The sequence below is a fragment of the Anastrepha ludens genome, chromosome 4 (genome assembly GCF_028408465.1).
Source record: "Anastrepha ludens isolate Willacy chromosome 4, idAnaLude1.1, whole genome shotgun sequence".
NCBI lineage: Eukaryota > Metazoa > Arthropoda > Insecta > Diptera > Tephritidae > Anastrepha > Anastrepha ludens.
Genome location: NC_071500.1, coordinates 78488185 through 78503107, shown reverse-complemented (window position 1 = coordinate 78503107; position 14923 = coordinate 78488185). Strand labels below are relative to the sequence as shown.

Sequence of the window (14923 nt, the reverse complement as noted above, 5' to 3'; positions counted from 1 at the left end):
ACGATTACTATTTTTCAGAGTTTGAAATCATCTGGCGACACAGTAAAACTATCAGTGATATCTAATGGCAACTGGTCATTTGAAAGGTTGTTATTTGAGTCATACTTATCGAACACCTCTTGAAAAAATTTACGAATAAATTGCATAGAAAAACTAGTTGGAGTTGATCTAGTACCAAAAACTATTGGCGTTTGATCTTAACTGTGATTCTACTTTTCAAATTATGTAGGTAATCGAATTTTTTTCTTAATCGATGAATGGTCAATATCTACTTATAGATTTGATGGTTGTATTTTTTTAGCATTATTCTTCGCATTTTTAAGGGGCATAATCTCGGATTAAGCCAGGGAGATTTATTACGCGGAAACAATTTCCCGACCAGAACAAAACTTGAAATAATACAATATTAGAGATTTGATCAAGTGAAGTATTGTACGAGATTTCAGGGTTATTTTTAGAGCTCAAAAACGACCAATATATATTGCTTATGTAATTATATACTTCTAGGGTGTCATAATTGGAATAGTCTCCAACCAAAGGCAGCTGTATTTCAACTATATAAAATCTAAAATCACACATAATGTTGTCTTTTTTTTATAGAAACGGTATACAAAAATACGCAATTCCGCAATTCTAATTATTTTTTCATCCTTATAAAACAGATAAATCAGATTATTTCCAAAAACTTCTTTACTTGGTGTCCAAATTTGCGAAATAGGTACCGTTGTAAAGATATTAAAGGCGCTACAAATCCATACTACAAATATTTAGGGGAACGCTTAAGAAAACCACAATTTAGCTGCTTTTACAGGTTGCCAGAAAAAAATGTTCAAAAATGACTAAAATATTTAAGCCTGGCAATAACGTCTTACTGTAAAAGACACCTCTAAACAAAGTCAGCAACGAGTGAAAAAGCCTGTTGATTTTTCTCGATATCTGCGACAACATTAATCATAAATATGTTCCTACCAGGCGTACAGTGGCTGGACGGCTATATTTTGTCTTCCTGGAGCGACGGCGTTCACCCATTTACCATGCGCCACCTGAGAATGGGTGGATCCTGCACCACAACAATGCGCCGGCTCAGCTCTCATTGGCTTTGCAAGATGTTGCAACCAATGTTGTAACTCCTGTGGCTTTCCCTTATTCAAAAAATTGAAGTCGATGAAAAGGAAACTCATCACGGTGTAGTAGAGGCATAAAGCGAGAGTTCCATGATAAACAGGACTTTTAGAGCAACAAGCTATATTTTTTGTCTCTAGTTGACATTTAACTTTCATGAGGAATTACAAAAGACGTACGATACTAAATCGGTCGAATAGTACGAGTTGTTGACAACTTAACTTTTAGCCGAAAATCGACCAGAACTGTTAATCGATATGACTGACCGTTATTGTGCAGAATTAATAGCCAAGTACATAAAAAATAATACTACATATAACTTTGGCATATACTGGCCAGAATATTACCAAGTGCAAATAAATCAATAGAGATCTACCGATGAGCAATGGCGGAAATTACGTACTAAACGGCACAAAAAAGGTAGCAAAACACATAAATCTGGAAATATTCTCAGGGTAATGCAAAATTGGGAAACCAGCCAATAGAATACAAAGGCATTATTGCGTCTATATCCTTTTCTCTGTGCCTCACTCCTTAGGTCAAGGCGTATTCATAGAAGGTGACTTAGCAAGAGCATAACCACATTGGCATGAGTTTTGTTTTACCAATTTGGTGGTTCGAATGTCAACATTTCATAATGTAAACAAACAAATAATACAACAACAAAGAAGTAGGGCACTTTGATTTTCAAACCACGAGCACGCAAGAAAAAAAAAGCTGTTGCAGCGAAATCCCCTTGTTTGGATTCGTTTTGCTCTAATCTACACTATCCCCTATTCGTCCAGTTCACTGGACTTTGCATGCACATAAATATTTTCAAAAAGTAGTAAACATGTTCTGTAAAAGCACTTTGAAGCATTTAACCATTCCGTAAATTACAAATATTTTATTGCCCACTGCTTGTTTTTGTTCATAAATAAATAATATAATGATTTCTCTGAGCTATTTTGTAACCTGGAAATTATATTACACGGTGTGACAAAAAAAAAAATTAAATATACTTTTATGGAGACCTAGTACAACTTATGGCTATAGAAAAACTAAGAAAAATGGTATAGGAGAAATTTCCAATACACCCCCAAAATCTCGTTTTATGGCCATATAACCGTTTTTCAGTAGGTTGATGTAAAGAATCACTCCTAACTTCGCCAATTTCCATCCGCTTTCGAATTTGTTTTTTTAGTTCGGAAGAACAAGAACAAACCTTTTTGACAGTGTGTTGACAATTTTTCTGAAATGACAACTGACGAGACTGTAGTCGGAAGTATTTGGAATTTTTTTATTTTTTCTCTATTTTTTCAACTTTGACATAATTTTTACGATATTATCCGTTATTAAGGATTTTTTTTAGTACACTACTGTTATATATTAGTAAATTTAATTTTGCGTCGAATGAGTTATATTTGACTGTAATTGAATTAAAATTAAAAGAGTTGTGTGAGTTTTAAGATTTTTTTTTTTTTTTTTTTTCTAATTTGTGTATTGGAAATTTCTCCTATACCATTTTTCTTAGTTTTACTATACCTACAAGTTGTACTAGGTCTCCATAAAAGTATAAAATCACTGTCGCACAGTGTTATTAATCTTTTTTATGTGTGTAAAAAATGTACACTAAAGCATATAAGGTGAGCTCTGTCTCAGCAACAATAAATTTTCCAGCCAAATGGCCGGTAGAGTTCACTAAATCAACCAATGTTTCCTTGTTTGGCGTAAATTAAAAAATATATAAGAAATAAAGTAATTTCGCCATACGGCGTAGACATTTTCCAGACGACAATTACCAAGGTATCGCCTGGACACCTCGTCCACTGCAAGCCATTAAGTAAAAGTCGCACATGCGCATGCGCCGCATAGCGAGCGCCCCTGGTGTATCCAAGCAGACCACCTGCTAGTTTTCACTAAAAAAAAAAAGAGAAAATCACGCCAAAAACTCGATAAGAGCCAAAAACAGAAAAACTCGTTAACAAATAAACGCAATGCAATGCGAGCCAACGAAACGGCAACCAAAGGTAGTTTGTACCACATACAAGCAGATGCACTAGTAGCTGGTGTGGTTGCTTTGGTTTGCTTACATATTTATGTACATATAGTATGTATGAACATGCGTTTGTGCAATTTACGAATTTGCAGTGGACGTGTATTTGATTTTTTTTCTTTTTTATTTTATACGTTTATCTATTTCCCGATATGACCATTCGCTTTCCTTGTTCGCCAACTAGTCGCCCATATGCTGAAGTGCAGGTTCAATGATATGGGAAAACCAAATCAACGCAGGCGTTGCCAGAGCGTTTACGTAACTGCCAGTGACATGTTGCGAGCCAAGCTATAAATATTTATTAGTGTATGCGAGTACACCTAAGTTTACTGACTTCTCGCTTTTTATCACATTACAGCTTGCTACACATCGACAGTTTTTGATTTTCGTGAATGTCCATTGACATAGGTCGCCACCAAACAATCCTATTAACCCCACACGAGTTCGTCGTTTAAGTCTTTCGTCACAACAATATGAAGTTTTTGATCACAAGCAATAACCGCCTAAATCGACTTAAGAATGAATCTGGTTATATCTACTACCGTACTCTACTACCACAACTCTACATTTACGTGAATTTCCCATCCTAAAGAGTATTGATTCAAACAGGTTGACTCAACTTATTGACTTCTATATAACAAAGCGGCATAAAAAGCAACATATTTTGTAGGCAAGATTTTCGACCTAGTTGTTGCTTGCGACCACACAATTATGGAACAAAATTTGAGCTTACTTTTTATCAGAAAATCCGTAATTCCACATACCGCATGCGATATATTCGACATTCAAAAGTGAAACAATTTTAAGAAATAAGTGAATTAAATTTTTTATTAAATTTACATTGCATATTATCCAGTTTGTTTTCACACTCCACTAATAGAAAAGCATACAGCACATGGAGATAATACATTTTAAGGCATACTATTTATAATTCTATCAGATTTTTTCTTTTCAATAAATTTAAATTAAAGATAATAATTTATTTTCGGGTATTTGAAAACAAGCAACGATTATGAGTTCATTAGTAATGCGAAGGAAATAAAATTACATGTAATAAGTCTTCAGTGATGTAGTGTTTGAACACAGCTATTATTAAAAATGTAAAATATGAGAATACAATTAAAATTTATAATCCATTCGACAAGTCTTTCAAGTCCTTAATGCGCGTACGTACAAGGCTCAATGCCCGGTTCGAGTTAAAGTGGGTAAATTCATGAGTTTGCAGATAGTTTAAAGTAAGTAGTTAGAAGTAGTGACTAATGACATTTTAATATTTCAGTAAATTAATATTACATACATATGAGTTAAAGTGGTGTTGGTGTTACTGGTTGTGGTGCTAATGGCAATAGTTATAGTAATGAACACTCGAACGAGTTATGAGAATATTAACGTTATCACAGTGCATCAAACTCAATTAAAATAGTAAAAACCAAAGGAAACTCTATAAGTAAAAAACTCTCACCACAATTCATACTAGAAAAATTAATATTAAATCGAAGGTATTTAAAATAGTATAAAGTCATGTTATTTCCCTCCCAAGATGGCGGATGAAGTATGCATATTTGAGTAATGAAAATCTAACTGCGTCTGTAAAGTAATCCCATTGTGTTTTCCGTGTTTCTATGTATTTACTGTTCTTATTTTATAATTTAGCTAATTCAGTTTGAAGTTACAACTAACTACTACATTTCTGCTGTTAATGTTTTGCTTGGCCTCAATTACAATTATTCGGTTTTGTCAGTTCCTTTAGTAGTGTCCTTCGTGGTGTTCTTCGTGGTGTACAGGAGAAGTTTTGTGCACAACGGCATTGAAGCCGTTATGTTTATCCGCTGAATAGTCCACAGTACGAATAGAGCCATCGGGTTCAACCAACGAGTATTGTCCTGGAAATGGAAAAGATAAATAATAATGTGTTAGCTTAATAATGTTGTGTTCAAGATATAACGGCCTAACTTTTCCTGCAACTTGTGGTATGCGTCGAGTTATTGTGCCACAACTGTTGGGACTTGACATGAAGATAAACTTTTGTTGCTGTTTCTTGCCTATTGCGGAACTCGAATCCGGGGAAACCAAATGGTAATTAAGTTCAAATTCATTCGACTACGACTAACCCCTAAATCTGTTTTTTTTTTGTTTTGGTGGGTATGGTAGGCCTTCGCACTTACAGCGACCGGCGTCTACTGCATCGAGTGTGTGGCCACTAAAACAATCCCTACTCTCCATCTGGGGAGACACCTTTCCCGGGACTACTTTCTGTATTACTTCCTAAAATTTGATAATCTTACAGTTTTCTACGCTTCCAAATGAAAACTGCTTTTAGTTGTCACACATTTATGTAAGTATTACAATATTAACGGTCGCCGTCTGACCATGTACAGATATTTTCAGTAGGGGCATAACCTAATACTTTCAAAATCTATCGGAGTAGTCTCAGTTCTTGCAATGGTCAAAAGCCTTCAATTATTAGGTGAGTAATAGGGCAACATTTTTACATGAAACTCGTCACAATGTGAACTGAAAGATATCCAATTCCTGCCAATTTCGTTTAATCGATTAACTTGCATGGAAAATTTATGGCTGTAAATGTTCAATAGTGAATGTGACTAAAGTTCGTCCATTGACTTAAACTGACTTAAACAACTTAAAATTTCCATCACCGCTTCAGAAATTTGATGGTAATTTTTAATCAACATTCCAATCTCGCTCGTTCATAAATTTCTTCATGACAAGAACATAATACTTGCTCGACGTTGTAAAATAAATAATTGAAGCGTACACCCTTTCTGGGTGTTTGCCGAGCTCCTCCTCTTATTTGTCGTGGGCGTCTTGATGTTGTCCCACAAATGGAGGAACCTAAAGTTCTAAGCCAGCTCTGAACGGCAGATATTTTTTGTGAGGAACTTTTCCCGACAGAAATACACTCGGAGGTTTGCCATTATGTACATGCTAAGGGGCGACTGCAATTATAAAAAACTGTTTTTTATCAATTTGCTGTTTTATGCGCGGAGATTCGACTCTACGCACTCCCGAATGATAGTCACGCATCCTAAAAAAGTGTAAGGATTGACAGATTGAAATCATCCACAACAAAGGCGTACTAATTTTAGAAGAATCGGACATATTGAGTGACTGACGAATAATAAATAAGATGGTGAACGAATAATAAGATGATGTGCCTGTCTATCAATAAATATGTGTGCAAGGAAGTCGTCTTGACGAGTGCCCCGGTACACATTTTCACACTGGTCATGTGAATTGAAAATTTTTCGAAAAACTTCAAATAAAAAAATAATTGGAATATTGGGATACTTAGATCTCAAGGTAGGGTTTAAAACAATCTTAAGTAGATCGAGAAAGTTGTTCACTACTTTGCGCAAAAACCTTTATTGCTGTCACGTGAGATAATTTTTTTTTCAAATTTATTGAATTTAAGAAATAGGTAATGGGAGTAAATTTGAAATCATGAGATCTGCCAATGCATATCTGGTCTATATATATAGGATATTTCACTGACGATTTTTTATACAATGGTTTTAATCTATTGAGCAATAGGTTATTTGCCTAATCTACATAGTAGGGTCTTCCCAAACGATTTGAATAAGTAGCACTATCATTTCAAATTTCCTACATTATCGTTGGCAAGAGAAATAAGTTCTTATAATAGGAACCAAATTTATCTCTTCATTATGATGGACTTTTTTAAAAAGAAGATTTGTAAAGAAGATTTGCTTTGAAATATTTGCATAGGAATATTAACCTCATAGTATTTTTTTTTTTTTTCATGTTTTAAATATAAAAATTTCTAATTAGATTTTTGTTCATAATTAGCTGGGCTTCTCTTGCTCTCCGAGTGGCTTTCAATCTGGCAAATCTATTCTGTACGATTGTAACTAATATTTTTACAAACCTTTGACGGAGTCCCCATCGCGCGATTCATGCTGTGATTTTACATCTCCAGTGTGGAAGTCATTTACGCCATATTTAAAAGCGTATTTTGGTGGAGCCTAGAATGCAACATAGTGAACAGTCATTAATGTTACGTATTAAGGTATCTGAGCTTAACATGGGCATTATTATGAATATTATGCATTAAACTGCATAAATATATACATGTAGTTGAACTTACGTAATAGTCAACATGCTCTTCTTCATGTTCATATCCATGGTGTTCTTCGCCCAAAGAGACGCGATCGATTTGATGAAGGCCTTCCAGATCATGACCACCTACTTCCTCATAGCCAGCATGCTGTTCCTCATAGTAGTGGCCGATTGGTGAAGCCATGGTAAGGCACAAAGCCGAAGCGAAAATCAAATACTGAAATTTAATGAATTTAGAAAAGCTTTAAAAAACGTTACCAAAAAATCGTATAAAAGAAGAAAGAAAAGGAGTATTCTCCAAAGTAATTTGACCGATAACCAGCAGAGTATTAACTTGACTTCGTTGTGATAAAAATTGTGAACTATATAATGTTTACATTTAGTTCGAATTAGATGATTGCATGTGGCAGAATTTCGGCGTTGTCGAATGCCAAATCCGCCTCCTTTACAGATACGAGACGGAAAGTTTAGTTAACAATAATAAATTGTAGTTCTTGAATATTTACAATTTGCAACCTTTTAGTAGCACGTTTGTACATAAAAGACCAGCAAACACCCACATTTCATACTGAGTGAGATTAAATTGGGTTAAGTTGACATATATCGGCAGGGAGTATTTGATTTTCTCCTCCTTCTCTTTATCAATATCCCTGCTATAGACCATTAGTGTCTAACTATTGCGCCAAAAAATGGTTGTAAGAAGTCATGATTGAGCGATCGAGGTAGATTTGCTGAATTGCTCTGAATGGAATCAACACATCTGATTTTAAATCGTAATACCGCATCTGCTGGTGATAGCAGAGGTTTATAATTCCCATGTATTTGCTTGTGGAAGAATAGGCGACAGGTGCAGCTCGTTTACATATCATTTGCTAGGAGTTTGCCAGAGCTTCTGCTCTGAACGACAAAAGAATTTTATTACAAGTTTTTGTATCAAAAATACACTCAGGCGTTTGCATTTGCCTTCCAAGCATTGGCCGCTATTCGAAACACTGTTCCTATCATTTAATGTTGCATGCCCACAGTTCTTGATTTCCCGATACCTGTGCTCTCAAGTATTTACGGGATACTTTTTTTAATCATTGCCTTTTGATTTGGTGCTTGCAATAGGCAGTACTTTTTTGCAGTATTTTTTTATATGGCAGCACTTGAAACTATCATTCAACATAAATTCTTTTCATCATGTCAAAATCTTCGAAAAAGCTCACCGTAATGAGTCGCTGCCTGAATTGTAAAATACCTAAATAATTTAAAAGTAAATCCTTTAGAAGAGTGGGAACAAATAAAACTTTCTTTCCGTTCCTTTATAAAACTTCACGTGCCTAGTTGCCTGTCACTTCGGTAGGATTTTTTCAATTAGAAAAGAAACCGCGAAATAAATCGGGCAGATATTTTGAGAAATCGCTTGTTTATACCTAAGTTAGTGAGGACAATTTTTTGCCTAATATAATATAATATAATATATCATGCTAAACATAAAAATTTTAATTTGAGTTCATTCTACTTCGTAAAATTCATACAAATCATGATTAATTTTCATTCAAAAATTTTTAATCGTATTGAATGAACGCCAAACTATGGATATTAGTTTAGTACTCGAATACTATAGATTTTTAAGATACATAAGTGAAATGATTAATCTCATAATAGTTCATCAATTTGCTTAGTTATTAAAAGAAAATCTTCCTGCTGCGTTGACTGTAACATTCTAAATATTACAATATATATATAACTTATTTTCTGATTTAGTTTCTCTTTAAAGCATTTAAATGGTTAAAGGAGAGTAGTTTAACCTTTTAAAAGTATGTTAAGTACACTTCATAGCTCCTCAAGCGAGAAGATGTGTTAAATACGACCAGGAAAATTATATTCTGGCTCTTTTGAAAGAAATCTTACCTAACCTCAAAATATTAAAACCTAAATCTTACGTCTCTTCCATAGCGAATTAGGGTCTTTATTTATTAGATCATAATTTTGGCCTACGTTATTGCTTTTTAATAGAAATAAAGAGTCTTAATTATACTTAAATGAAGGTAAAACTTAGTTTATTGCAAATATCATATTTGACAACAAACAAACATAAAACGGCGAAATGTTGCGATGGAATGTACTTTAGAACTAACTTTTACGAAATTTATTTTGTGTAACTTATGCCTTCGTATAATCTCATCTAAAATTTGTAAAAAAGATTATTTCATCTGCACTATTTCCAACAACTAAGCGGTACGCCGAACTCCCCAGTTTTGAAGCTGTTCTGTACCCAAACTGTATTACATATTTATTTATTTATTAAAACATATAAGGAAGTGTCTCAAGTTAGAGCAGATTCGAATCTCTAGACCCTGTACATGTTTTTCAAATTTTCTTAAAAAATATCAATATGGTTTCCCTTTTATCCACTTTGAACAGCTTTTTCTTATTGGCCCTTGATGTAAAGGGTATCTTTCGATTTAAAAAAAGGTAGACTAATTTTCTCGAATGTATATTTGGCGCTTACACTCTTTTTTGGGTGTTTGGCCGCTACCAAGCATCTTTAAGACATTTGAATTATTGTATGTATAGACGAAGCGATGGACGGAAACTAAAATATTTTATAGTTTAAGTGGGTCAATAATTATTATTACGAACGTAAGGAGAAACATTAAAATAAAAACTGAATGAAATGGATGCCGGCAAAGAAAACAGGTCTGTAAACATAATTCCAATGAAATTTTTGTTAAATATTATTAATTAGGGATCCATTTTACAGAAAAAGCATGAGTTCATAAACGTTTTGTCCTCTTATTACTTATTATAAAATGTAATATCGAATTTCGCTTGCGTTTTGCTGCCATAATTTTTTGCAACCTCAGTAAACGTCGCATACGGATTTCCTCCAACTGTGTATTATTAGCAGCCAATTGCGCAATTAAATTAGCTATTCCTTCTCCTTGTATTCACTTCATATCGTTAATAATAATTAAAGAAACCAAAATCTCCGAAATATTCCACCAAAATAATTTTTATGAAGAAAAACCTCTCAATACAGTATTGACAACTGATTGTCAATTTTGCAGGTAATCCGCCATATGTGAACGGGTAAATTAATTTGGTGGATTTATAGGTGATTAATGGATATATGAACGTATTATGCACATTTTTTTCTTTTAATATTGAAAGTTTAGTTCAGTGTAGAGATTTGAAAAAAAAATATTATTTATTTTGGTTGCTTAAAAGATTTCTAGTACCTTAAAAAGGACACACTCAAGGGATCAAGCATGGAAGCAAAAAATAAAATAAAATAAAACGTTTTCATTATTTTTCTTTTTGTATGTCTTATTGATAATTAAATAAAGCTATTTTCACAATGAAACAGCTTTATTAATTTATGCAGTAAAGGGTTGCAAATGGGCTTTCCGTACTTCGAAGCTATTTGTATGAAGCATAATCGAAAAAAAATTATTTTATTAAATTTCGTTAAAAATCGCCATTAGATCCCAACACGTCTGCAAATCAGACTAAATCGAAAAAACTACTTTGGAAAATTACGCTATTTCACTGTCCCACTGAAAACAATTTCCAAATCTTCTTACTTATTCCACCAGAACAGTGACCTAAAAATTTGAATAATCATATTTTCTTTTTTGTTATTCAAATATGTGTGCCTACACATTAATGCAAACATTTCAAAACCCATTTAAGTCGGTGGTTTGAAGCGAAAACAAATTTTTGAATTCGAATTGAGGAAGCTTAGAATTCCAAGGTTTTCAAATTCTTCTTAGTAAACAATTACTATGCACAGGTAAAAAAATTGTGTTATATATTCAATTCCAAAGAATTAGTTTCATCGTAAGATGTAATCTAAGATTTTTATTTTCTTTAGAAGTGATTCAGCTACTTTAGTGATTCTAGAAGCTATTTAACTAATTATGTTTCAGGTCCACAACAGAAAATAGTAAAGCAATCTTATCGCTGAAATTTAAACTTATGCGTTTTTTTCGTTTCAGAATATTGGTTTTAATTTTCAATGCAAAGAGGTTTCGATTTCATGAAAGGTCTTTAACTTTGGGCACTACGATATCTATAATCAGCTAACATATTATTTTTTTATTGAAGCACCAACACTAACAGGTGCCGTTGAGGTTTTTTCGAAGTAAACACTAATACATTTTTTGCGGAAGCTTATTCACACATCTTCATTATATGATGTCACATTTTTAAGTGTGGCACACAGAATATAAAGTCCTTTTTGCTTTGCGAAGCATCCTGAGAGCTTATTGCTTTATTTTAACACATACATACAGGCATATTCTGTATTCTATATGTTTGTAGAGTCACTTAAATCCTTCGTAAATCGTTTATAAGATTTTCAGCATTGCTCACCTTAAGTGCCATTTCAAATTAGTTCTTTTTTTTTAAATAAACTTTATGATATGCAAATTTTTTGTTGAATTTTATATACCAAATGGGTATTTGTTATATGTATATTATTTGTTATTTGAAATATTTTTTAGTAAAAAACGAGATCACTACTTTGTGCTGATCGAATTGAACGTTGCCACTTTTCACCACTGAATAATGCCAAAGCTACGAAAACATGGTGCTTTTATATATTTAGGAAGAAAGTGCCGCATGCAGTGAGCCACCAATATGCAACAGCAACAACCAGCAACGACAAAGTTGCAGTTTAAAGCAACATATTGCAACAATAGTGCCAACTTTGTAATAGTGGCAACAACAATTGTAAGTAAGAGAGGAAGAAAAAGAGAACAAAGCAAAATGTGCAGTGGAAATCACTTAGAAAATCAGACAAAAATACCACAAGAGAGGACATGATTGCTATGGCAGGCTTGCATAAAAGCCAAAGTGTGTGTGTGAATACAATAACTGTAAACAAAGCGGTAAATGAACAATACAAGTTGAAAAAGTATAACAGCTGGAACTCACTAGAGCTGCAACAAAAAACAAACAAAATCGTAAATGCGAAATGTTGCCAAAAACGGTAGGAAATTTAATTAGTGTTTATATTTACTACAACAACTATAAAACGCTAGCCGTTAGTATGCCTTCACACATACAAGTGCCCACTTGCACATTTGCTTATGGGTTGCTGCTACTTTGCGTTTGGGCAGCAATAAAACAAAATTTTAGTACAGCAAAGAGTTAATTTTTGTTGACATTAAGTTTATCTATGTCAACGAGCACATAATTTTAAATACATAAATCCCATTGTTAGTCTTTATTTTGTTACTCATAACACAGGAGTACATATGTTTCGAATGCTTTCGTAATTTCAATTGTATCGGTGAGGCACATACATACTACATATTTAAATCTCATAAATAGCGGATCTCCAACAAATAAAGAAGGCTAAATTCGGTCCAAATCAAATTTTATGTACCCACGCACATTTTAATAAAATTTCATTTGGGTTGCCTGTTGATTTTTGGAATCAAACAGAATCATAGACAGTGAGAGATATATAATAGCTAGACATCAGGTGGGCGGGCGGACGAACTCAATAATATTTATGTATATAGGATCGAAGTGAAAAAAAAATCTAAAGTTTTACTAGCGGCGTATTTACATATTTTCAGAGGTTCAATATTTGTACCGAAATTGCGCAATTTTGCATCATCTGTAACAGATATCACGTTACTTTTATTTTTTATTTATAATAATAAAAGTTATGCAGCAGGTAGGCGTGGTTATTGACCGATTTAGCTCATTTTAAATGCCAAACTGCTCATCAAGTTTTACTAAAATATCTATATTAATTTTTGCTCGAGTTATCGTACGCATGGGTGAACATTTTGATATTTATTTATATGTCTAAAGATATGTATTTCGATTCCTTCATGCCGTTGCCTTTTATTATACATATAACAAAACTCTTATTTGAACCAGAAATAACAGATCTTTAGTATCCTGACCTTCACAAGAAACTTTAGGTTTTGTCGAAAATCTATGGAAAATGTAATTAGTCATCGCTCTTCATATCCGCGTATATCCTTTTTTATCCATATGTCTTCAAGATAGGAACAGGAGAGCTGCATCATTGCGTACCAAGGGCCGGTATTTCATCTACATGGCAGTTATAGATTGGATGTATTATAGTAGTGTATTTCAAGGCGGCCGCCTTAGCCGAATGAGAGTTGATGTGTAACTACCATTCGGAATTCAGAGAGAGCGTAGATTCGAATCTCGGCGAAAGACCAAAATGAAAAAAAGTTCTTTCTAATAGCGGTCGCCCCTAGGCAGGCAATGTCAAACCTCCGAGTGTATTTCTGCCATGAAAAAGCTCCTCATAAAAACATCTGCCGTTCGGAGTCGGCTTGAAACTGTAGGTCCATCCATTTGTGGAACAACATCAAGACGCACGCCGCAAATAGGAAGGAGAGCTCGGCTAAACATCCAAAAAGAGTGTTTGCGCCAATTATATATACTCGTACTTGTATATATATTTCAAATAGTGGCCATATAAAGAGCTCAATATTTAATGAAGGTTTACTAAGTGCTAATAGTCGGAGAAATTCTTGATTGTGGGATTTTATAAAATAATGTTTTATCGATGACCAAGGGTCAATCTTACTCTTTTAAAACCACAAAAGTTCTATCGAGCCTCACTTTTTGGTGCTTTCCAACGAAACGATGCCAGTTCTTTACTTATAACTTAAAATATCAGCATGTAGACAAGGTTTATACTGATATGGTTGTTCATAATAGGTAGAACTAGTTTATGTTGAATTTTGAAAAAAAGTGCGGAATAGCGGTTCTTCATCTCTGAAAAAGTTAAAGAGTTGGTATGGCTCGTCCGCATGAGGCCGTTGACGTCTATCGGCCTTCGGTACACGATCACGCTCAGGACCATATCCCTCAATTAATATGTAGATGTATTGGCTATATTCGTGTGTAATAATTTTTAAATAAGATCCACGCACTTGGATATTATATGCAAACCTTTCGTGGTAGTAATGGAAATCCAATCCAAAATTTGTATGTGAAAACAAAATTTACTTTTCCGTATGGTGTTATCACCCATATGTAAAATTTTTAGTTATGGGCTTATTTCATTTCGCCCATGGAAATAAAGCCATAAGTCGTTGTTTCTTATAATTTTTATTTGCGCATTCTTGATTCTCCTCTCGATCGCTTTCAAACACTTCCATATTATGCTGCTATGGGTAGTGATCACATTAACTTTACAAGAAATGATATGATGAATAAAATATCAGCACAAGTCTGTCATTGCCCGAACACTGTCCGATAGTTATGCTATTTCGTTTCAAGTCCATGCCGTAGTAGCAATTCGGAAAATGTTGTGGTGATATGCGAAGCTAGCATTCAAATATTATCTACTTATACTTATCTGTATCTACAAGCGATACCAAGATTCTACAAAGAACATATTATTGCGAGTATGTACGTATGCACGCTTTTATGTATATGCTTCAATTTTAAAAAGGTCACCTGAAAAGCTATTGCATCGGCACGTTTTTTTATTGAAATTTAAATTTCCTTCCAAAATTGCACTTTCTCTGTCTCATTAACTTTCGCTCTCCTATTGATCGATTTCTGTTGCACGAATTATTGAATTGTTTTATGTAAAATAATAACTTCAAAGAGCCTCACAGAAGTACTCCAAAATCATAAAAATTATACAGTCTTACCTCAAGCCATATTCACACA

General features: G+C 33.7%; 1 protein-coding gene across 1 annotated transcript; it reads right to left on the bottom strand.

Moving 5' to 3' along the window:
- Positions 1-4057: 4057 nt before the first annotated feature.
- LOC128859934 (cuticle protein 7) lies at positions 4058-11772 on the bottom strand. The gene is made up of 4 exons (XM_054097092.1): positions 11618-11772; positions 7284-7472; positions 7065-7161; positions 4058-5040 (listed from the first exon to the last, which is right to left on the bottom strand). The coding sequence occupies exons 1-4, from the start codon at positions 11627-11629 to the stop codon at positions 4904-4906; spliced, it is 435 nt and encodes a 144-aa protein (XP_053953067.1). The 5' UTR covers positions 11630-11772; the 3' UTR covers positions 4058-4903.
- Between the last annotated feature and the right edge of the window lie 3151 nt (positions 11773-14923).

Excerpts from the sequence above, each read along its gene's own strand:
- LOC128859934 (XM_054097092.1), bottom strand. Across the intron at positions 7,162-7,283 it reads AAGAGCATGTTGACTATTAC|GCTCCACCAAAATACGCTTT; the intron begins GTAAGTTCAACT and ends GTTGCATTCTAG. Across the intron at positions 5,041-7,064 it reads CGATGGGGACTCCGTCAAAG|GACAATACTCGTTGGTTGAA; the intron begins GTTTGTAAAAAT and ends TTCCATTTCCAG.